Below are 25132 nucleotides of genomic sequence, written 5' to 3'. Positions count from 1 at the left end.
AGGAACACTAGATTAAAACTGTACATGTTGAAAAACAGACTGCTGATTTCTTTCCTCCTACCTCCATAATCACATTTTTTGCCACTATAATCCATCCTCACTGACAATCCTGGTATATCCCAACTAGTGTTTTAGCACACAACTAGAAACCTGTTTTCTTGGGTTTGAAAATGCTTTTATTAAAAGCTGTTCTACTTTTACCTGTTGATTCAGGTGAAGAAATGTACATTCTTGCCTATGCTGTTGCTTGTGTACACAGAGTCATTCAGAAGCAATGACAGACTTCACTTTGGCAAGGAGACTCAGAACTGATGGACTCTTCATGTCTCTGCTAAAGCCTCACAGCTTCAAGCCTTGCAAAAACAATGCTCTAATCCATAACATAATTCACCATATTCAAGGAGAGTAGAATTATCAAGGAAAACAAAACCTAATAAAAGTCAAACAAATATACAGTTTCCCAGTTTGATGAGTTTCATCTCAGTTCAGTTACACCCTCTTTTGAGCTTTCCATTTTTGGTATCCAAAATTCTACATCTACATTTCCCACTGATTTTTTTATTCCTTCCTAGGTTAAAAACCAGTATGTTACTCTGGTTCTTTCAAAGCACTACAGTATACAGATATATATTGGATACATTACCTTTGAAGTCAGTACAGTTAGACTTCACTTAATCACAGAAGCTAGTGGTGCATTTTAATTATTTTTTACTCTGTGTCAAGTAGGTTTGTGGATCATATTTCCTATATTATAATTCTCCTTACAGTTTTTTACATGGATTCATCTAACCCATACCTCTCTCTTCCTCCTCCTGATATATATTTTCAGTAGCATAAATTGCTATTTCTTTGAGCAATTAACCTCAGTCAGCCCCAGTGACTCTCAGAATAGATGCCCATCTGTGTATGCAAAGCCATCAATAGCTATATACATATTCTTTTTTTTTTTACTAGAAAATGTCTCATTAATCTACTAACTGCTCAGAGCCACATTTCTAAATATCTATGGAATGTGTCTGTCTGAAGACCTACAAACTGCAAGGAGGGGAACAAAACAATCTAACAGTTACTGAAACAAATGGGAACACACAGAGGTGGCTGCAGAGTTTTCTATGGATATTTGGTTCTGACTAATTCCCACACTGTTCTAAGGTCTTACTAAAAAATAAGAATGGAGACAAAACTTACTACTAAGATAAGCATATCCATTCACAAATGTATACAGGACAGATGTGTCATGAGGGAAGGCTAAAACCAAGAAGGAGTTAGACCAAACAGACACAAGGAAGGAGTTAGATCAGGTGGAGTCATTCTGTACATGTCTTTTGATGTGGTGACTAACCCACCTGCTGTTAGTGAGGCACGGTGCCAAACATTAGACCAAAATAAAGGAATTAATTATTGTTTTACTGTAGCCACCACTGCCAACAAATAGCAAAAACTAGTTGCGTTTCTTACAAGCAAGAATATTTACTGGGACTGTGGTCTTGTTAGATTTAATTACTCTAATAGCTGTTGCTTTAGGAAACCAATTATTTTCTCATACTTGAGAAAAACCCAGATTTTCTCTTCCATTTGAGAAAAGTTCAGGGCTGCAAAATTCTAGTTTATCTCATGAAACGTAGCACTCCACCAAAAAGTGGAGCATTGTAAGTCCAAAAATTTCTGGAGTTTCTCTTAGTATCTTCTTCTCCAAAAAGTTTATGAAATTAATTAGGCCACAACTATTCTCTTTGAACAAGAACTTCACTCTACACAAGGAAACACAAAGCAAACTTGTAAAACCATGGCACCTCTTTGATGACTCTCATTGTAATACTTTTGGAGCAGAAGTAAGACTTTGGTCTGTAAGACCAGACTTCATTACAATGACAATAGACAGGTAGATGACAACTCCCTTGAGTTTTAAGTTCCATATTTCTGATTGGGTGGGGTTTTTTTCTTGTAGTGGATTTTTTTCCCATTTATTTCATTCTTCAGAATTGTTTCTACTCCTTCTTTTTCAGTTGTCTTTTTTTGCTCTGCATGGGACTGCACCTATTGACAAATTGTGCTCTCATAGCTCATTTAATCCATCTGAGAAGAAATGTAAGCACAGGGTCAGTGAGCTACTTCCTTAAGCCTCAACACTCTGTTTGCTCCATTGCTGCAGGCCAAAGCTGCTGGAGAACCAGCAAGGAAAATTGCACCCTGCCCAGAGGAGCAGTCTTCCAATGCAGAACAAGAAGACTGTGAATCCTGAGGGCACTTGCAACCTCGAATTCACTCAATTTGTCTGGCATCTCCAAAGTCAGAAGCAACTCACTCATGAGAAATTACACAGCAGAAATAATTAAAAGAAACCTCTTCAGATTTCCCTTTTGGAAAATTGCTGCATTTAATTATTGCCCATAGCAAGCATTTATTTATAATTGTAAAAGAATAAGAAGTTATATCTTTGACTTCTATATGAAACACAATTTCAAGACAGTCTGAAGATCTAATTTTTAAAATAGACCATGCATCTCAATAAATAGAGAAAATAGGAAAATGAACAGGGTCACATAAGCAATGCCAGCCTGGTATGGATGTGTACATGCATTCCTAAGCAAATCTTGACTTGTCTGAAATTGCCACCTAGTGGCTTGTTGAAAATTAAGGACATCTATTTTCCCTGCCAAAAACCACAGGATGATGCAGACTTCTGGTAAAGGATTTCTTCATTTTTGGTACTAGTTACCATTTTTTCAGCAGAGAACAATCATTCAAAAGTAATGCATTCCCCTCTTGCCTCAGCCAGAGCACAGAATTATCAAGGTTTTTTTAGGGGTTAGAAAAGTTGGAAATTTAGAAGGAATTCATCTCCTTCCCACAAGCTTAAGTAGCTTTCAAAGGGAATACAAGGGAAGAAAAAAAGAGCAACCAAAATTATTAATTTCTTTACTTCAGAGAGTTGGTCATAAGAACAGTGTATTTGATTTCCTATTACTAATCCTCTTTCTGCCTTGTGCTTTGAAATTTAGACCTGACAATGACCTCAGGGAATAAAGATGTAGCAGGACATGAAAAAGGATTTGATGAGTGATTTTTAAAATGACAAAAAATACCTTATTTTACTAACTTAGTGATTTGACATGTTCTGTGAGAAGTTATTTTGCCAAATCATGGGTTCAGCCCAGATTCTTGGTTACATACTGACAAATTGCTAACCTATGCACAGCAAGCAAAGGGGTTTGTACAGACACAGCTCTTCGCATCTTTTAAGAGACAAAGAGTGCTTTTGTTTCCCTTAAATAAACTGACTAAATTCTATTACTCATTTTGTTGCATTTTCCTGAATGAAAATTAGAATATTAGCTCAGTTAAAATCTTCATTAATACAGGAAGCTCCAACTCTGAGATGAACTCCAAGAAGACATAAATTGGTTTTGGTGAAAAAGACAGAGCTAAGGCACAGAGATAACAACCCTTTAGGGGCAGTTGGAACCAGCAAATATTGTATAGTTGAAGATTAGCTGCATATTATGGCTTTAAAGCAAACAGCACCAAGGGAATATTGTCCAAAGGTACAAATACCAGACCTCTAAACACACAGAAAATGACAAGATTTCCAGGCTGGAAGGATTTACTGCCTAAAGAAAAGATGTAACAGCTGTTTTACAAAAAGGGTGAAATTTAGCATCTCAAACAAGATTGTTCCACATACTGGGGAATTTATGGAGCATATGTTAGCAGGGAATTCCTCTTAAAAGGCTGTGAACGGGAGGCTGATGGAAGGAGTTAAAAGAAACCTAAGTACACAAAATCTCTTTCTTTGGTCACAGTGAGGAAAGGACAATTCCTGATTTCACTGAAGGGGTCCTTAACAGTAAGTTCCTGAGAGCCTCAGCCAGCAGATGATTGTGCTGGTACAGGAGCACTAAGGACAAGGCCACGCAGGAGCCAGCAAGATGAGCTGTGTCCTATTCTGTTCGTCTTCAGTGACACTTACACAAACACTATGTTTTTTCACTGTTGTTCCCAACTGGAGAGAGTGCATCCATCTCCAAAACTCTGCCTGAAATTTCATGAAGTTTCATGAAAAGCTGCTGAGGAAATAAAGAATTGGCAAATTTTCCACTCACTAACACAGAAAAAAAAAGAGTTGTCAGAAAGGAAAGCTGAACATAATAGGGTTGAAAAGCTGCTGAGATAATTTTCCTGAAATTCTTTGCAATGCCAATGACAGAGCTTTGGAAAATCATTACTGTGTGACAACTGGACCATCCAAGACAAGAGGTCTCCTTTAATGCACCTAACTTCCGATATTCCCCTATAAACCATTCTCTTTTTATCATTCTTCATTTCTGTCCCCTTCATGTTTTTGTATTGTCAGATCTCTCAGATCTTTTGAAGTATTTTTTGCTGACATACAAATTGAAAGAAGATTGTACAGCAGAAGAACACTGTACAGCAAAATAAACTATTTAAATACTTTTGTTATGCTACAACATAATGAAACTGATGGAAGGGAAATGAAAATGCTGAGATCAGAATTAGACTATATTTTGTCCTTGCAAAAAGGAATTCAGACATTAGAGGAATATAGTAACACTTCTCACTCTTGAGAGTTTGTAAGAAAAGACATAACTTGTGTGTCTGAGATTTTTATTTTAATTGTCCCCTCAGAACATAAGTTTCCAAGCTTTCAGTATTTCCTAAAGTGTGTATCCAAAACTCCTACTAATGGAGTACTTCATATGAAAAACAAAACAATTTTTCAGGCAGAATTTCTAAAATCTTAACTCACAAAATGTACCACCAGAAAACTTAATAACAAATATGCACACAGATACTTAATATAAAGATTACATATATTTGTGCACATTGCTGAAGATTCAATCTGATCAACTGAGATAAGAATATGAGAAAACAACCCCAGTAGGACACGGGCTCCGTGACATCCTCAGAGCTTACACGGGTACAGTGACTGTGTCCAGTGCAGACATCAGGGGATGCTGCACATGCCAATATCAGGCATAAGAAAAGTGCTCAGCCAGGAATTGAAATGTGAATGGATAAACAGTGAAGAACAAAGATTGTGACAGACTATGAGTGAATGGCACTAATTGTTTCTTGTAACCAAAACACCATGTTAACATTGCTCTTAAACTATTCTAAAACTACACGGAATCAGACTTAATAAAATTCCAAGAGATACAACAAAGTGCATAGATTAACTCCTGTAACAGAATATTTAGTAATAGATATTACTACAATCACTTTAAAATTACTACAATCACTTTAGGTAGTGAAAGCTACATTAATCAAAACAAGTCGTTTTTTGGCAAAGAGGATGCTAATTTTGTTTCTGGTTAGCTATGTGCTCCAGTCACACTCACATTTTAGAGAAAAATAACCTGTCAGTAACTCTAGCTGTATTCCAGCATGGATTTCTAAAACATGATCAAGGCATAGTTTTGGCTTCTGTCTGCAGCACTCCCAAAACATTGCTCACAAAGGCAACTCAAAGGTAAAAATGAATCAGCATATAATCAACTATCTTAACCAAGCCCACTCAACAGCTGTAGATGCTTAAGTACTGAAACTTAATTTATACATAGTGTATTGAAATGTATTATCTTCTAATTTTAATGCCACAAGTGGAAATATGCAGTGCCATCATCTCTCTAGCACAGGAAAATTCTAGAGGAACATTTTTTCTTCCATTCTACATTTCTACAAATCTAAGCTTCTCCAAGGATTTTTTTTCAGAAACTAAAGGAGAGTGAAGGAGGAATTCAGCCTCCATAGTCAATATTTCATAATGTGCTAAAAATACTTTGGCTAATATTACCCCAAGTTGTATAGAATCTTTCATTTTTGAGCTGTCAATTTTAACTGCTCTGTTTATTTCTGTGCTTATGTTCAGTTTGTAGAAGAAATCATGACAGACTATCTTATCCTGCATAAATAAAATGCAAGTATTTTGTATGTTATTACTGCACAGAAGCAGATTTATATGGCTATACATTAATAACCCCAAATAGAAGAAAAATTATATATAGGATTGAACTGCTCTTGTTCCTACAGAATTACAGCCCAGATGATGCTACAAGCTTTACTGAGCCAAAGCATGCTATCAAGTGTAGTCCTTGTATTGGATATACCACACTCACCATGAGATAAATGAACGTATCCAAATCAGGAGCATCACAACAGAGAATGCCAAAGACCTGCATATATCACAGAAAAGGCCACTGTTTACTCGAGATGCTAAAAGAACAAAGATCTATAATGAAGAAACCTTATTTCTTGCATTTGGATAACAAATCAACACGATGATGTTCTGGAGCAGCAGACACGAGTGTTATGAAATGACCAAGAGTGACTTTCCATACTGCAGTTGTCACTCTAATACCTCAGAACACTCTGTTGTAATGTTAAGGTAGGGTAAAATTTCAGCCTGAATGCAACTGGACTGAACTCTTGTCAACATGCCCATTCACTCATTTTTAAGTACAATCTCTGTCATGAAACATCAACTGTGATGGGTGGGGAAGAAAGAGGAAACAGAACTTCTGTCTCTAACACTGTAAATACAGTTTCTTTAAATGCTAAAGCCTTCACTGAGACACTTTGAAAATAAAAAGCAACAAAAGAGACTGTAAAAATATCAAAACTCTACTCATAAAATGAGATACTATTTTAGTGCTAGCAGTGCAGTCATAATCACCATGTGACTCAAGAGTATTGGAATAAATCTACCGAAAAGAAACATGGCACAAAAATATGTTCTGGATGCAAGAGATGCTGGGAGAACACCAACAAGCACAACAAACAGGATGTGCACTCTGGCTTTCTCTAACGGCACATCAGCTCCTCTGAGTGACAGTGGTTTGTACTGGCTAGAAAATACAACACTAAATTGCTTTGACTCAAGGGACCAAGAAAACACAGACATTCTCATGTCTGTTAAGACAACCTACCACTATTTTAGTGAAGCCCATGCTTAGGTAAAAGCATACTTAGAGCATACTTAGGTAAAAACTATTTTGTTAGACTAGGTGACCTTATAGAAGACTTTTGACAACATGTTTTATATGAACCTGTCATGTGTCTTATGTGTGTCTATCCCCAGTGCTTTACCATAAATATACTCAAAAAAAAAAAAAAAAAAAGAAAGAAAAAAAGAAAACACACTCTGATATGGATGCAACTGCAAGACCCATACTGTCCATCCAATTAAACATTCTTTTCAGTTGGATGGTGTATGAAAAGAAGTTTACAAAAATTATGTTCCTAACAGTGCAGCTTCAAAAGCAGACAAGTTATTGGTTCACTTCTGGGGAGAAAAAAAACAAAGATGCAATTACATCCTTGCTCCTAGACTTCTGTCTGGCTCCTCACATTGCATCAGCTCTGCCAAACTTCCTAAAAGCTGTGAAGGAAAGGGACAGTGGTAAAATGGGACACTGCAAATTTCCTCATCACTATTAAGACACCTCGTAGAACATCCTGTTTCTGTTGGAATCCAATTGTGACTACAGACTTCAAACTTCCAGAAAGAGTATTTGTAGTATCACAGATCAGCCTGTAGCTTTAATGAGGCCTTGGACAAAATGCCTGAAGGTTGAGAGCTGTCACAATAGTTTTGGTAACACAATCCTGTCAATCCACCCTGCCAGGACTGCACACGTGGGTATGCTAAGGATGTAAAACCTACTGGGATAGTGAAAAGAGAGACAAACAGGCAGCATCTCATCCACACTGCCCAGAAACGATCCCAAAACTATGCCAAAACTACATTTCCATTTTATCTCAGAGAAAATTAGTCCATTCACTCCAAAAACCAACCCAGGAGGGAAGTAACACAGATATAGTATGGATAACCAGGAATACTGGTTTGCTAAGTTAATTGACAGAAGAGTAATTTTTGATGGCAATTGCTCAGAGGGGTCTCTACTTCAAGACATTGTCTTTCTCATTAGAATGAAAACCAGATGGGTAATTTATTATTTACATTCCAAACACTACCTACAACACACATTTTCTAAAAATCCAGAATGCAATTCTCTATCGTGAATTCCCTACCAGAAAATCTTATTCATGTCTGTTGAAGAAACTGAGATATAGTCAATATTTCACGTACTTTATGATCCTTCTTTAAGCTTGTTAACATTCAATATATCCTAATTAGTTTCCCCTTCAAATTACATTCCTGCTTTCCAAATTAAAGGCTAACGTTTCTTTGACTGACAGGTAAATTATTTTATTTCTTTGCCTTTTTGGACAAGCTGTAAAAGCATTTTTCCTGGGGTGAAATAGGAATGCTTTTTTATTTTTTTCCACTTGTTCCAAGAAGGTAAAAAATTTTATTTATCTTCAGCATAACTTTTTGTTACTAAAAGGAAGGAAATGCCCCCTCAAGGCCAGCACTTTATGCTTTTTAGTTTAATGATACAAACAGCTTCTGAAGTAGAGACGCATAAACTCATTAGCAGCATTTCAGTTCTCTCTGCTGCAGAAGAAGCCTGGAGGAAAGAAACCTTAATACAGAATATCTGATTCTAGCACTGAAGTTTACATCTTAAACCAAATTATAACATCCAATTTTATGCAATCTTTATATCTCAAATTAGGATTTCTCTCTGTTCATTCGGAAAGAGGCTCGATCTTAATTGGTTTTATGCTCTTCCACTTCTGTCTTGACTTATTTTTGCTTTAAAACATGAGAGGCTGGAAAGAGGTTTTCAACATGGGTCTGGAGAACATAAACAAGTTTTTATGAATATCATCAATATATTTTATAGGAAAGTTATCTATGAGCAATATAATAAAGGAGTATCCTAATGTAGACAAGACTAGTATATTTATACAAAAAGTAATTTAAAATAACATATTCAAACAATAAACCTAATTAAATTCCCCTAATAGTCATAAGCAATCCATCATGGAGTGGAAAAAATAACTAGCCTATGGATATGTTACAAAATGATTTGACTGAAGAATTTTAGGGTTTATATTTACTTTTAGATACTCAGGTTCCATGGAGTAGCAAAGAGAGAACTACAACGCTATAGTCAGGAGACTACAGTATCAAATGTGTCCCTACTCAAAAATGTACTACAATAACACTTTGTTATTTGTGAAAAATGTATTATTTATACACTACACATATTGTAGAAGAAGAAACCAAATGAGAAGAAAGAGAGTGCACAGTTAAACTAAATAGATAAATACATGGAAAGCCACTGCAGTAAAGTTCTGCTAAGAAACCCCCTCGAAGTCGCTACAACACAAAAGTCATAAAAATTCATGTGAACAAACTTATCTATCGAGAAAAACCCACATAAAGCCAAAAATATACATCATCCATACATCAGATGTAGATCTGCCTGAAAGATCACAGTAGAGTATCTGAAAAAGAAATCCTGCTCTGTACCTAATGTCTAGTCATTTCCCCTTAAACCTGTAAGTAAATCCTTCCTGGACTCCATTGAATGCCTTAAAGGAAAGAGGACAGATAGATTCACTACCTTTACAAAAGAAAAGAAAGATAAAGAAATCTTTGTTTGGAACCTCATCTCTCACAGCCACCGCAGCAAATGGGATGTTTTTTCTGTTTGAATTCTCAGTGTATCTGATTCACACTTATCTTTTGCTTTAATCACTTCTTAAAGCATTTTAAAACAGTTAAAAATAAACTACCTCAGCAAATATTCAGCCAAAACTTGACACAATATCATAGTAACTGCAAAAATATCTTCAATATTTATGATTTCTGGCAAGAACCTTCCCAATCCTTTAACACTTAGCAAAGTGACTGGGCACTGCAGTATATCTTCTACATCAATAAATGATTCAGAAACAGATGGTATAAGTTCCATAAACATTTCAAACAAAAAAAGCTATGCCAATGTTTTTCCTTAAAAGGAAAAGCCAGCCTTAGGCAACCTTGGATGTTAACTTTAGCAGCATTATTTTGGAGAAAAACAACTTTTAAGAAAAATAGCTTTTGTGTCATTTTTACCATGATGGGCCAAAGGTCACTCTATATTGTATGTGGTTGTTCAAGACAGCTGTCTGTTCAGCTCTGACTCGGAAATGCCTGTGCATCACATCACAGAATTCAGCAAACTGGGACCTTCATGATCATCTTTTCCATTCTCTCCCATCACTGTCTCCCATCTGGGTGCAGGAGATTCGAGAGCAGCAGTAACACTTCTCCACTCTGTTGTTAATTCAGAATCCTAAACACTGTTTTTTACTCAGCAAAAAGCACAAGCACTTCCTAAAAATTGTTTGATGACAAATTGTACGGAAATACGCACCATGAGGATAGGAAGATATAAATGAAACCTGAACTGTGAAGGCAGGTGAAAGAAGAGCTAAGGAAGTCACCAGTATGGTGAGGGTGAGAACCTCCCAGGATAGGTTTCTGCCAGAACTCCAAAGTCACTATTCCAGGCAGGGCTTGCCAGGAGCCTCATGAACCCACCCATGCCAAGTGGTCACAACAAAAGTAACGTGTCCAACTGCTCCCACACAGAGCTGGGGAAGACCATGGCCTTTCTCTCAAGATTGCAGAAAGCTCCTAAGGCCATTTGTACCCAAGAAGCTTAAGGCTGGGACATGCACAGACAGATACGCAGTGCCCAAACCTGCATGGATAAGAACTGACAATACTTTGGAGCACAAGTTAAAAGGACAACGGCCTCCTGGATTCCCCCTGGCCTTCATGAGCCAAGTCCCATCTCTGCATCTATTGCCCTTCCCCCACAGGGCCAGAGGTCAGGTCTTTGCTAAGAAAAGCCATGATTAAACCAAACAGAAAATATCCCCAGACAGGCAGTCACTACTTTTCTTCTTATTCCTGCACCTAAGCCTTGGCTTGAGCCCTTGAAGCTCCGCAGCCCTGTCTCCTCCCACACCAGGTCCTGCACCCTGATCCATGCAGCCATACCCTGTGACAGAGCGGGCATGCCAAGACCTCAGCAGTCTGTACAGCCAAAGGTCAGCATGCTTCCCAAACTCCCAGAGAAATGGGATCATAGAATACATTCAAACATGCCCTTTGGTGAAAAAAAAAAAGGAAAAAAAAGAAAATCCAAGCCTGTAGCACTCCAGAAAGCCAAATAAAACACGTTTCAGGCACAAGCATGTACATGGAGATCATTATAACCAGAGCCAAGAGAGGAAGCACAAAGAGCCCAGGTGTCACAGCCATACATACAAGCAAGACCTCCAGAGCACCAGCACTGCCAGCTTAGCCCTGCACTGTTATGAGGCCTGAACCTAAATTCCAGAAGAAAAGAACTTCCTTCTTTTCTGTAATACCCACCTTCCAGGCCTCACTGATCCTTTACAAGTGGCTCATGAACACCAGGAATCCATTACAAAGAAGTATTCAATGGAAGTCCAGAGGGTACATGCACGGCCCACAACTGTACCTCTCTACTTCAGGTAATCTTTATTCTGATGCACAGATAACAGAAAGTATTCCTAAGAACAAATGTTATAGAGTAAAACACCCATTTAAGATGCTTTTTCTGTCCACCATTTAGACACAATACAGCAACTGCTAGACTTGCATGAAAACAAACAATTTCTTGTGTTAAAAATATTACATTAATTTTTCATTTCAATTAAAATGTAAATCTTCCAGTAGGGTCACTTACAGGATGTTTGGCTGAAAGTCTGCCAGTCACAGTTCCTGTCTGATTCCACGTAGAGGAAATAAATCCCTGTAATCAAGTAAAGTAAAAAATTAATAAAAAAAGGAAAATTATGAAGACACAGAGCTAAATTTTATTTAACATAAGTACCAGTAATAAAAATGCACTGCAATCAGAGCTATAAACCCAAAAGTTCTTTTGAACTTTATAATTTTCCATATATAAAAGTTCTTAAACTGTAAACACTGCAATCCTTTTAGGATTTTACAAGCTACTTTATATATTTCTACCTTTCTCATGCATGTTCGTAATCCATCCACATAAGTTGATTTCATCTTATGAACCTAAAATACATAAATTTCAAAATAAATGCTTACTTATAATAATAAGAGAATTTTTAAATTAAAGATCTTACTTTCCAAATGAATATGAACTGGTTTTGTAGACTTTTTTTTTTTAAAGTCAGTTTTATCTTAGTAAATAATGGCTTTATACTCTCTAGATATAAGTGCTCAGTTAAAACCTAAAGTCAGGACTTTGCAGATACTAGCAAATGAACTATTGGAATTGATTATTTTGCATCTTACGTCCCCAGGTCGATAAACTACACAAAAAAACCACATACAAAACCCCCAAACAAAACCAAAAATCAAAACCATACATAAACCCACACTTGTTTGTTTGTTTGTTTGTTTTAATTCTTGGAATTAAAGAAAACCCAACTGAAAACCCACTCAAAACCCAAATGTTAAGTGTGAGAACAGACTAACTAGACGGTTTTGGGTTTTCAGGAGGCTTGCCACCCAAAAATCCCCCATAACTAGTTATCTCCTTCACTTTACGCAAAGTATTTCTTCAGAACTCAAAAAATAAATGCTTTGCCCTAAGATTGTGCTTTATAGCACTGGACAAATTTCACATTGCAGTTTTCCAATTATTTTATGCATATGTTCTCTTTCTTGCTAATTGTGCTTCAATGCAACTACATTATGTGAAAAAGATCAGCTCACCTGACGGTACTCTAAAATTATCTTAGGCAAAGGATGAAGATCTTGCAATTTATTTAGCTGCAAAATCAAGAATGTAAATTACTAGTATACTTTTCTGTTAAGTCACATTACTAAACAAACCTTAACAGAATGCATTTTGGAGCAAGAAATTTTCTTGACAAGCTGAATGGACAAAATATTGGCTAAAGAATTATGTCCTTCAAGCAATTCCACTCCAGGCCCAAGGAAGCCTTCATTCCTTCCTGCCTTCATTAGGAAGGTTGGAGATGACTCCTTCCCATTTCATTTTTCTTTTTGTCCCAGATAGAGACAAAAAACCATGCAGACCTAAAAACTTCTCCACAGTAACTTTGAAAACACTGGGGTATGATGTGTGTGCCTACTTACAGTTCTTTGTTTATTTTTTGTGCTATGCAGCATCAAAGCAAGAGAGAACATGATAAAAGTATAAAAAATAATACATACACACACACACACACACACACACATTTACACACACACAACACAGCAGGAGAATTTCTCCTGTTCATCCCCTAATAAAAGTTCCAGGAAAACGTCAAGAGAAATTAAAATTGTCAAATCCCAAAGCAATAAAATAAAGTATATTTCTGATCACTTTTACTGGAAATCGTAAAACAATCTGTTAAGAAAAAGAATGACATTATTAAAATAGAGATTGGATATTTATAAGTACAACAAAAAATATCTGGAACTACAACAGTCCAGGATGAGAAACAGATGCAACTGTACTAGAATGTACATTTAAAAGCATAAGGTTTTTTCTTGCTACCAGGGAGAGCCAAGATATTAAGAGTAACTCTGGTATTTATCTACTGGAAGGTTTCAGCCCACCTTTCTCTAACCAAGTCTTGGCAGTTATTGGAAAGAGAATACTGGACTAGCACTCGTATTGCTTTGATTACAACAATAAATCTTATGTTCCAACAAAAAGATGACATGCATTCTATTTCCCTGGTCCCTCCCATCTCCCAAGGCTCTCTGTCACTCTATAAAATTACATATTAGATCTAGGAAACCTCCTTCTTGTTGAGTAGTGTGGGGGTTTCATGGTTATACTGTTGACATTACCTGAGATCATATATGGTAGTTCAAACACTTGGCTGAAAAGTGGTTCTAAAGGAATTCCTTTAGAAACAAATGTTACCTTTTTACCTTCCCCAGAAATGTTCTCCAGAACTTTGACTCCCATGTAAACTACAGCAATACAATTGTGGCAGTAAATCAGAAACAGGTGTAGCTGGACAGAGGCTTCTTCTGTTCCAAGAAGGAATTCCACTGCTATTATTATCTTAATAAAATGATCTTTTAATGATATGTACAAGGGGACTGAGTGGACCCTCAGTCAGTGTGCAGATGACACCAAACTGGATGGAAGAGTTGATCTGCTGGAGGGCAGGAAGGCTCTGCAGAGGGATCTGGACAGGTTGGATCAAGGGGCCAAGGCCAATGGTCTGAGGTTCAGCAAGGCCAAGTGCCGGGTCCTGCCCTTGGGTCACAACAACCCCCTGCAGTGCTGCAGGCTGGGGGCAGAGTGGCTGAAAAACTGCCCAGTGGAAAGGACCTGGGAGTGCTGGTTGACAGTGGGTGAACATGAGCCAGTGTGTGTGCCCAGGTGGCCAAGAAGGCCAATGGCATCCTGGCCTGCATCAGGAATAGTGCAGCCAGCAGGACCAGGACAGCGATTGTCCCCCTGTGCTGGGCACTGGTGAGGCCACACCTCAAACCCTGCGTTTAGTTCTTGTCCCCTCATGACAAGAAAGACATTGAGGTGCTGGAGCAAGTCCAGAGAAGGGCAACAAAGCTGAGGAAGGGTCTGGAGCACAAGTCTCATGAGGAACAGCTGAGGGAGCTGGGGGTGTTTTGCCTAGAGAAAAGGAGGCTCAGGGGAGACCCTATTGGTCTCCACAACTACCTGACAGGAGGTTGTAGCCAGCTGGGGGTCGGCCTCTTCTCCCAAGTAACAAGTGACAGTACAATAGGAAATGGCCTCAAGTTGCAGCAGGGGAGGGTTAGAATGGATATTAGAAAAAATTTCTTCAACAAAAGGGTTGTCAAACACTGAAACAGGCTGCCCAGGGAAGTGGTAGAGTCACTATCCCTGGAGGGATTTAAAAGACATACAGGTGTGGCACTTAGGGACATGGTTTAGCAGTGACTGGACTTGGCAGTATTTGGTTAACAGTGGGACTCAATGATCTGAAAGGTTGTTTCCAACCTAAATAATTCTATGAAAAGAAAGGTGCATCCACATTTGCCTAAAGTTACCAAGAAGTCTGCAATTTGGTCTTGATTTCATTTTTAAACAAATGTTTTTGACATATTTCTGCACTTGTGTGGGATCATCCATGAACATCTGCATTGCTGAAAATTATCTGCTCCAACACTAACAAAAGAAAGAACTGAAGGAGCTTCATATGCACAATATTTTTTACACTGAATCTAAAGATACATTTGATCTGTTGTTACGGGTGTATCAAGTATCTAAACTGTTTGCTCATTGCTTCTGTTAGGGAACAAGATTATATCAAGATCCTGCAGATCTAACTCCAAATGCAACCATTTTTACTGAAGGCAAGCCTCTCCACAGAGGGAACAAAAAAACATTAGACTGAGGAAAACTGATGCACACAAGTAAAATACTGAACTCATATAAAGAAAGTGGTAACTTTCAATTCAAACCACAGGTATCAAGTAATTTCCTACAGAAATTAATGAATGAGTTAAGGGTCCATAAAAAGATGATAATATGGTTTTAGCCCAAATCTCCTGATGGCAAAGAGGAAGTCTGGGGTGCTATTTCCTTTGACAGCAGATGTTACATTAATGCTCTTTTCTTTGATCCGTGGTCTGTGTCACTCAGCCAGTCAGTCATTCTGAGCTACCAAAATCTGACCAGTAAGACAGTCTCTCTCCTTTGAAGAAGATGGTCATACAGGCATTTTGGTATTAAAGTTTTTAACCCTGGTTAATTGCTGAAGTTTAGCTTCAGTAGCTAGTGTCTTTTTCCCCATCATAGAGTGCATCTTTCTTTTCTGCCATAATTATGCAAAGCATAATTAGAACAATACAAAAATAAATCAAGATCGTTAGGAAAACTTTAGGTAAATCACAATTTCACTGGAATATAACTTAGAAGATTTGCTAAATCATGCAGCTGGTTTTAAAACCCCTCCCCATCTCACCACAGCTTCTGAGGTGGACACAAGTTGCTGTATTTCAGTTCTGTGAAGTTTCTCACACAGGGTATGCAGCTTGAACTTATCAAATAGTACCTACAGTTAGAAAAACACGTAACAAATGTTTCAGTGTTTGAAGTGCTGAAATAGAAAGGATAATTATTTGGTGCTTGAACTTTAGTCTAGAATACATGCTTCATAGTAAATAGAGCATACTGGAGCAAAGAGAACTAACACAGAATTGAAAAGACCAGATCCTTATTTCTGAGCTATTGAAACAGTAATGTAATGTATTTACTAAAAACAAATGCCTAATTCAAACACAGATCATCCAACATTGTCAGACTTATGAAAAACTATGTGTTCCTCACTAAGATCAGAAAACAAGACAATTAATATAGAAGAAAAGAATTCGGAAGTTGTAAGGACATATATGCTTTACAGTTCTTCTGTATCAATAACAAATTACAGGATGTGCATCTTACATAAATACAGTAGTGCAAATATTACCTCTCGGAGTTGATAACTGCTGGTCAACAGGAACTGTTCTCCAGCAACTTGATGAGCTTCCTGTTCCAGCTCTTTGAGCCGCAACTATAAATTAGTACATCAGAATTATTCTGTTTACGTTATTGTTTTCCTCAATATCTGCTAATTCCTAGGTTAATGAGTATATTAGACTTTTATTTAAAAATGGAGAACTTGATATTATGCAATCATTGCTGACTGGCTATCAACATTTTCTTTAGTAGACTGCTTATATACTCTTTAATCTATATTTCTTCATGACCTGGGAATGGGATTTACTGTAGTAAAAGCCACTAACATTTGTGGGAAAAGAATTTAGATTACTGAAGACTACAGAGATCTGTGAGAAAAAGAGCTATGGAAATTATTCTGATAAATTAGTAATCTATGATAATCTAGTAAGATTTTATGCTCTTGTTGTTTTTATCAAAGAACATGTAAGTTGTAAAGAGTGTATTGTTTACAAAGAGAGGCACTGAGAGCCACTTCTCAGGAAGGTGGTTACTGAAAACTAGGTTCAGAAAGATTCATTACCATTTTTAATCTACAACGTATAACCCAAAAGGACCTGTACAATTTGCAAAGCAATTTCAGTTCTGGGGCAAGGCTAATGAAGCAAATATCTCTTTTTTACTCTCCTAAATAAAAAAGGGAAATATCCTAAAATGTAAATGTCTCTTAGTTGTATTTATAATAATAAAAATGCTAAAACCCCAAACTGTTAGATTAAAAGTGACAAAGGTTCCTTCTCTTTTTAATCAGCTATTCTCAGTAAAAGCACAAAGATGATGCTATACAATTTCAAAAAGAAAAAATAAATACAAAATTTACCCCCAGAATCTCAGATGTTTTTTTCAGTTCTTGTTTGTTCACATATATTTTGTGTGTTTCCATCACTGTAAATACAATTATACATTGAGAACATTTACAATTGACAATTTCATTCTTACATACTTCTTAGAAATGGAATCTCAAACTCACACAGCTGTCACGAGACTAAGAAAACCTTTCATATTCTGATGTATTACATTCCACTTGAGCATAGTCAGCAGCTGTGTGAAAATAGTGAAGATTCTTATTTTGAACTGAACTTTCATACCTGCCAGAATTTTGATAAGTGGAAGCTCCAATGTGCAAAATAAGTTCCACAAACCTTGAGCCTGTAAAGCAAGGTATAAATACATTTGTCAGTACCAGTTTATTTTGATCTTAAAACAGTGTCATTAGGTGCATCTATTTTCCAGTGAGCAGTATTTCACCTTCTGTATATTCGCTTTTTATATGACAACACTGCAGCATGAAAATACTACTTATTGTAAATTATAGTATCTACATGTTGTATCACTTCTTTCTGTGGAGAATGGTAATACCTTTTGAAATAGTAACCATTTTGTGCAGGAATACTAATAAAGATATTTAAAAAAATAATTTTTCCAAACTGTTTATTTTTAGAGCAAGCCTCATTATAATAGGACACACGGTTATCCCTTTTTATTTATTCACTTGAACAATTAAGCAACCATTCATAATTCATAACTTTGTTTTCATTAGGAAGAAAATAAAGAGATGATAGGATTATTTACAAATTAGTTACAGAGAACAAGAAGTCTGTTTTCTCTCTAACCACTGAGCAAGACTTGTCTAAAAACTCCTCCTGTAGGCTGGATCTGTGTTTCTGCACCTTTTGTGTTTCCTTGCTGCCTCGCTTCACTGATTGTTTGTCACACTGCTGGGCCGTTAATCTGGATATCCAGATTCCTATGGCTCCATCAACTAGTGGTCTAAGCCCGACACTTGCTACCATCAACTTCAAAGAAAACCCCTAGGAAGCTACGATGTACCTTCCACCTGAGCATACCCTACATATTCTGACACTTTTCCAGGTATGTGACTACAAGCACAAAAAAAACCCCAAACCACTAAAAGAGGTTTTGAGATGCATCCTGAACTGCAATAAGGGGTAAAATACAACAAAACAGTTCACTTGGGAGGGACCTACAATGACCTCCCACTGCCTGATCAATTGGGGGCTGACTAAAATTTAAAGTATGTTATTAAGGGCACTGTCCAAATGCCTCCTAAACACCAACAGCCCTGGGGCATCGACCACCTTGCCAGGAAGCCTGTTCAGAGTTTGACCAGTGTTTGGTTCACACAACCTAGAGCAAAAGACATGCTGAGAGTTTGTACCCAAGGAATACATAGGAAAGACCAGCTATATAATGTTGTCCCTCTGTTAACACTTTTTAGTCTGTAACATACAGATTTAAAATACCAAAAGAAAAGTCACAATATTCTGAACCTTTCCTGTTCTCAGAATCTTCATTTAGATAATTCAGTTAACTGTTGCAGAGGAAAAGGTTCTTCTAAAGATTGAGACTATTTCCTCCTTCTAGAAAAAATGGAAAATTCAATGGGTAATTTATTTTAAATGTTGACTGCCAAAGTAAACCAGTATGGACTGAATTCTCATTCTAACTCGAATGAGAAATACACAACTAACTCTCTTTAATTCCTGATAATACTTCCAAAATTATTTCTGAACAACTTCTTTTTGTATCTTACCTTTAAGTCATGAGCAAGGTCCATCATTACATTATAAAGCTTCTCCAAGTTCACACCTAAGTTTTGATACTGATATAAATAAATAAAAAAAATAAAACAATAATTTTACTTCTAAAATGAAAGTATTTAGAATTCTATATTTTTTATCTTTTTTAAAAGGTATCAAATAGTAAAAATAAGTTTTCCTGTTTTTCTATGTCTCCTGTTACATTAACATTTTAGAAATGTTTTCAGACCTCTGACAAACCCAATTCATGAACACAGAACTACACAAACATTCCAGATTTTACCTGTTCCTTCATGTACATTTTATCACAGATCACAGAGAAATAGTATCAAACTGCCTTTGATATTGAAATCAGAGTTTCATTACTACTTGTAAAATGAGGAAAAATTCCCTGCAGTTTTCTTTCTCACATAAGAACTACCACTCTTCTGTGCCAGAACTGTTCACTTCCTTCCCTTCTGTTCCACACAGTCATGCCACCTCCTTCAGGTGGCTGGGATACCATTTTGAAATGCATACAGACACTGAAATTATGACTGTTGGCTCCAAGAACACACATTGCAGCAGTTTGTGAAGAACTGGACTCACGCTGGAGAAGTTCATGAAGGATTGTCTCCCACGGGAGGGACCCCACAGGGAGCAGGGGAAGGACTCCTCGCCCTGAGCAGCGGCAGAAATCAACCTATGAGGAACTCAGAGTAAACCCCATTCCCATCTCCCTGTACTGCTGGGGTGGAGGAGATAGAACTTGTGAAGGAAGGAGGGAAGGGTGGGGGAAGGTGTTTTTAAGATTTATTTTACTTCTCATTCTCCTGCTCTGATTCTGTTAGTAACAAATTTAATTAATATCCCCACTTTGAGTCTGTTTTGCCTGCGATGGTGTTTAGTGAGTGATCTCTCCCGGTCCTTACCTCAGCTCATGAACCCTTCGTCATATTTTCTCTCCTCTGTCCAGCTGCAGAGGAGAGTGAGAGATTGGCTTTAGTGGGTACCTGGTGTCCAGTCGAGGTCAATACACTACACGGTCTAGTCCTACGAGTGAGGACTTCTCTCTACCCCAGACAGACTAATTTAAGCAGGCCCACACTGCAGTGAAAGTCATCAACCTGTCTCCAAGAAACCTCATCCATGCCAACCTGATCCAGAACAAACAAGATGTCTGTGAAATACAGACAGTTTGCTTGATCCCATTCTGGAGGCGGGAAAGTGCCCAGTGACAGGCTTCAACTGACACCAACAGTGCTCATCAGCGAACGCAGCAATGACACAAACTGTAAGATGTTTAGCACCTGTTCCAGCAAAGGTTTCAGGGAATATGGACCAAGATCCCTTTGGCACAGCAACAAATACATAGACAAGCAGCACATCTTCTATGCTGAAGGTGTGTGGGTGAATAGTGAGCTATGGAATAAACCAGCAGTCATTGCAAGGACTATGGTGGGTAGACAAGATTAGGACAATACAGAGGGAGCTCCTCTGAATTAGTGGGGGATGAGAGATGATGTATCACTTATCACAGATCCCTCTGGGAGTACAGACACCTGTTGGGAACCTGCCAGCAAGGACAGAGCAAGAAGGCTGAGAGATAAATCTGGCTAAGAGCCAGGATTCACAGGAAGAACTGGGACTCACTGAGCAAACAGAAGAGCCAAAAAGGAAGTGTGAGAGTCCAGGTAACAAATTAAGGAATAAGGAATGGGGGGGGGAATAATCACAGGATGTTACAAGGAGGCATTAACTTGGACTTGAGTGAACAAGTCAGCAAAAAGGTTGGGGCAAGGAAACAAACTAGACCTGAAGCAGGACAGGAAGGAAATATTATTTCAGTATTTAACTCAGAGCTGGGAATCAGGATGACAAAGTTGAGAAATGATAACTAAGAACAGATGTGATATCTGAAGAACAAAAGACTGAGTCAAGCTAAGGAAAGAGACAAGACTAAGGATGCTGACTCACAGGAGGGCCATGTCATATAGAAATAACCAACAAGTTTATAGTTTCTGCCTGTTTGCCTGTCCATTCCCTACACTAATAGCTTAATGCATGAAGTAGCTTCTGAAGAACTGCAGTTTACAGCCAGTGTTTTAAAGCAAACTGGCTCTGGTTTTCTCAGAAATGTCTATACTAACAGGTACATGCCGATACAACGACCTCTGTCCGTGCTCTGAGCCCACTTGACATTTGGGGACTTGAATCACAGAAGTCCTATAATCATGCTGCAATATCTGGTCTGAACAACCAAGGCCTCAGAAAAGTGAACAGTTTAAAAAAAAAAAAAATCATTTAGGTTGCTGCACATCATCTTATCATTCAAACAACTTCTGAAGGCCACAGTAGATCACCATGGCCCAAAACACAGATATCAAAATTTTATAAAATTCAGTAAATATGTTTCAACAGGAATATAGGAAGATATTCAATAGGATATAGGAAGAAATTTCTATAGTGCTGGGGATAACATCTCAAAAACTTTATCACACATTCTCTCGTAATGAGAGAATAAAAATTCAGATCTTTTCATTCACATGCTTGGAAGTTCACATTTGACTCCTGCTATTCCTCAGTCTATGGTGTGGTGTCTTTAGTAGCTGTGAAATTTAGCAAAATTTTAATAATAATCAACTAAATATAGTCTACAAGTTCACAGGAACTGGAAAAGGCAGCATTAGACATTTTGGAAAGGAGAGCTGGAAATCATTTTGCAGGGAGGTGGAAAGAAAAAAGATAAGATTATACATTAATATTGTTACTGAATATTATGGTTTTGAAAGAAAATTTCACAGCTGTCCCTGGAGAATGAGATCCCATCTCGGTAGAATGCAGTGGAACCTTCCCTTCGTCCCTTTCTTTAGATTTCCAACAAGCAGTATTAATAGAATAATTTTCTCTCATTAGAAAAGCATTATCTATCTTTTCATGCAACATTTTGTAGGCAAAAGCAATTCTTTTATCATTTCCTTCCCCTTTCAACCCAATCACAAACAACTGAAAACGAGCTACTTACAGATGCATTTCTCAAAGTGCCTGTATCTGTATTTTCTGCTCCCTTTGAGAAAGGCTTTTCAAAATACTTCTGTATTAAAGATTCAAAGGAAGGAACTGTGTCGCTGGGGTTTATCAGCCATGCTGCAATCCTTGGATCCAACACAACACTATCGGCAACTACAAGAGTAAGTTATTTCTAACAATCAAAATATTTATATTACCCCCTATACTAAAAAATACCTCTAAAGTTTTGCCCATTTTTCCTGTGCCCACACTTCATAAAAGGACAAGTATTAACTCTACAAAAATGTTAAACATTGAATTTGCAGCTGTAACAAACAGTCAATATCATGACTACACAGGAGTAAGTTCAGTATTAAATATTTTTGAAGAGGGTTATTTTGTGAGGTTGGGGTGGGTTTTTTTCATTGGTTGATTTTTTCAAGTTTTAAAATATAAGTAAGCCTTTGGTTCTTTAGATTTACTGTTAAAGCCTCTCTTTCTCATCACTGGAAAACTTCAAGTTGAAGTTTTTCTTATGAGTGTCTCCCACTGCTACACTTTGTGGTTGTTAACTTGATCCACCAAATTGCCAACGGGGATCAGGGAGAGATTTGCTTCCTAGTAATCAGACTGAGATTGTTAATGTACATATGAATTCACATGTGGGTGCACAACACATTGTTTCCAAAAACCAGAACCTTTTGTCCTATAGGATCATAAGTGCTAACACTGCACTTTCTCTCATGTTCACATAGATGGACAGCACGGAGCAAGCCCAGTGCTGCTTCAGGTCCCTCTGAAATACAGTTTCAATATGTGTACTGCAGTACTACAAAGACCAGGAAAAACTAATAACTACAATGCTTTGTGATATATTCAAAGATAAACCCAAGTACCCTCTTCAGTAACCCCTAAGTTAGTTCAAATGATGACCCACAGGTACATTTATAGAGAACTCCCTGCTACACAACCTTACAGACTCAGTTACCTGAAAGCAAACTTTAACGTGTATAACGCAAGTTACAGCTGCAGGACTACTCTAAAGAGAATTTTTAGGGGTTTTGTTTGTTTTGTAGGAAGGGGTTTTGTTTGGTTTCTTTTCCATAGCAGAAATAACATGTGAGGAACTATCAACTTCTGAAGTTTAAAAACCTAGACAAGAATCCTTCTGGTATTAGAAACTTCAGATTCAAATTCCATGCACCAGCTAGTATCTAATCTAGACCTAGTACTGCCTGTGTGTACAGGTTATAAAACTATCACTACTGGCAGTACCATCATGACATTTCTTCCCTCCTTTCCCATTCCCAGTGCTGTTTTATGTAGATCTTCCCAACAGATTTTAAATCACCTTCAGTTTACTGTGATTTACTGATGAAACTTTTCAGATGCTGAACACAAGTTGACAAGACTCCATAGAGGAAGCCCTTTCTGAAAGGTCACATTTACTTTTGTAACTCACTCAGCAGGAATCTGATACATGGAACCAAACAGGCATTATATCGACATCTTATGCCTTCTGTTTGTAGTTGCTTTTAAATCCAACAAACAAGTCTTATTTGTTTCTATCAAAAAAACACAAGTACTCATTCAAATAATTCCTAAGTCTGACAACTGTGAGCATCTCTGGGATTTATTTTAGCCTTTCCTTTGAGCAGAGGAAGCTTTTTACTAGGGAATATGAAACATGAAGTAGTCTGACCTTTTCAGCTATAGTCAGGATTGCATCGAGAGCTTTTGTTTCCACTGGAAGCTATCCTTAAATTACTCAATGATCTGATTCCTACTCTAAGAAGAAATACATCATCTTCACATGCCAAGCCTCTGGACACATCCTCCCCAAGAGGGATATTCTTCTCCATGGTACTAAACTGTTTTTCAATATATTATTTAGCTACCAGTGTAGTTATTTCTACACCCAGGGATTTTAACAGAGACATCAAAATCACCACGATTATAGGATGAGATTGCAGATTCAATACTTACCTTGTTTCCAGCTGATTTCATTACCATAAACTTGAAGTAGAGTCCTCAGGAAATCTTTTGCATTGAAGCAAATTATTGGAACTTTGCACTGTAGCATTTGAAACAACACTTGCCTGCACAGAAGTAGTTCATTAACACACACTATATTGTTACTACATTTAGTGAATCTATACACTTTATTCATTTAATTAGCACCTAATACTCAACAGTTAACCCAAGACATTTCCTTATTCCTATAAGAATAGAATATTGCATTTTGAATATTAAATTCTCAATTTAATAATACCTGAAGCTTCATTCTACAAGAAATTAAACATCCAAGCAGATATGCCTTATCATGCATTCATAAAGAAAACAAATCCTCTCAAAGTTAAATGCAACCTTAATCCAAAACAGCAACTGGCATCCCTGTAATACGTCAATATATCCAAATAAGATCACAGAGGTCAAGTCACTGTAGCATTGTAAAATATTGATTTAAAAGTTACTAGGTAATTTAAATTACCATAACTGCCTTGTGTTAGTACACTACTTAAATCTAGAATGTTTCATCTCTGTCATTTATTTCCATATCTTTTCAAAATGTCTATAATTCCCTCATTCATGCTATTTTAAATAGATTTTACCAACTATATATATCAGTATGTAGATTTAATAATTACGTGTATCTTTTTTTTATAAGTTCCATTTTGGTCAATATAGAAAAATAGTATTTTTTAATAGAACATTTTTGATGGTATGAAACCACAATACCAAGGGCTTGGACATACTAGAAATCACACAGATCCTAAGCTATTATTGTATGCAGTATAGATCCATTATTAAACAACTGCACCATTCTTACAAGAAATAATTACCTATAAGATTCATCTAATACCCTTATTCAACTTATTATTTCTACTGTTCATATGTACCTGTTTTATTGACCTGTTATTCTCAATTCACAACAACCTATATTCAAGTTGACAACAAGACATTAAATTAGTTGCCATGTAACTCTAATATTACAGCTGGAGAAGCACAGGTAAGCAAAGTGACTTGTTTCAAGTCCCAGTGGAACAGTGGCAGAGATTCGACTAACAATCAAGTCCAACATCTTGAAAATGAAAGCTTTGTAATTTAATAACCCCCGTTCAGCAGTTTACAATTAGGCAGTTAATACTGAAAGTCATTAAATAGTCTGATGAATTTTTAACATGCAACTATTACACCTAA

At 37.1% G+C, this 25132-nt stretch overlaps 1 protein-coding gene across 1 annotated transcript in view; it reads right to left on the bottom strand.

Annotated features, from left to right (window-relative positions):
• Nucleotides 1-25132, bottom strand: part of POLN (DNA polymerase nu) — a 94267-nt gene that overhangs the window by 60322 nt on the left and 8813 nt on the right. Inside the window, exons 6-15 of the mRNA XM_039382998.1 lie at nt 23918-24030; nt 21948-22105; nt 18937-19005; nt 17471-17531; nt 17203-17267; nt 16354-16437; nt 15850-15939; nt 12647-12703; nt 11927-11980; nt 11640-11705 (exon numbers count right to left, since the gene is read on the bottom strand). Coding sequence (XP_039238932.1) covers nt 11640-11705; nt 11927-11980; nt 12647-12703; nt 15850-15939; nt 16354-16437; nt 17203-17267; nt 17471-17531; nt 18937-19005; nt 21948-22105; nt 23918-24030 — 817 coding nt within the window. The remainder of the gene's footprint in view (nt 1-11639; nt 11706-11926; nt 11981-12646; nt 12704-15849; nt 15940-16353; nt 16438-17202; nt 17268-17470; nt 17532-18936; nt 19006-21947; nt 22106-23917; nt 24031-25132) is intronic.

Source organism: Pipra filicauda, unplaced genomic scaffold (genome assembly GCF_003945595.2).
Source record: "Pipra filicauda isolate LSUMZ 115617 unplaced genomic scaffold, ASM394559v2 scaffold293_size922472_pilon, whole genome shotgun sequence".
Taxonomy (NCBI): domain Eukaryota; kingdom Metazoa; phylum Chordata; class Aves; order Passeriformes; family Pipridae; genus Pipra; species Pipra filicauda.
The sequence above is the reverse complement of the archived record's forward strand: the minus strand, read 5'-3'. Positions and strand labels throughout refer to the sequence as shown.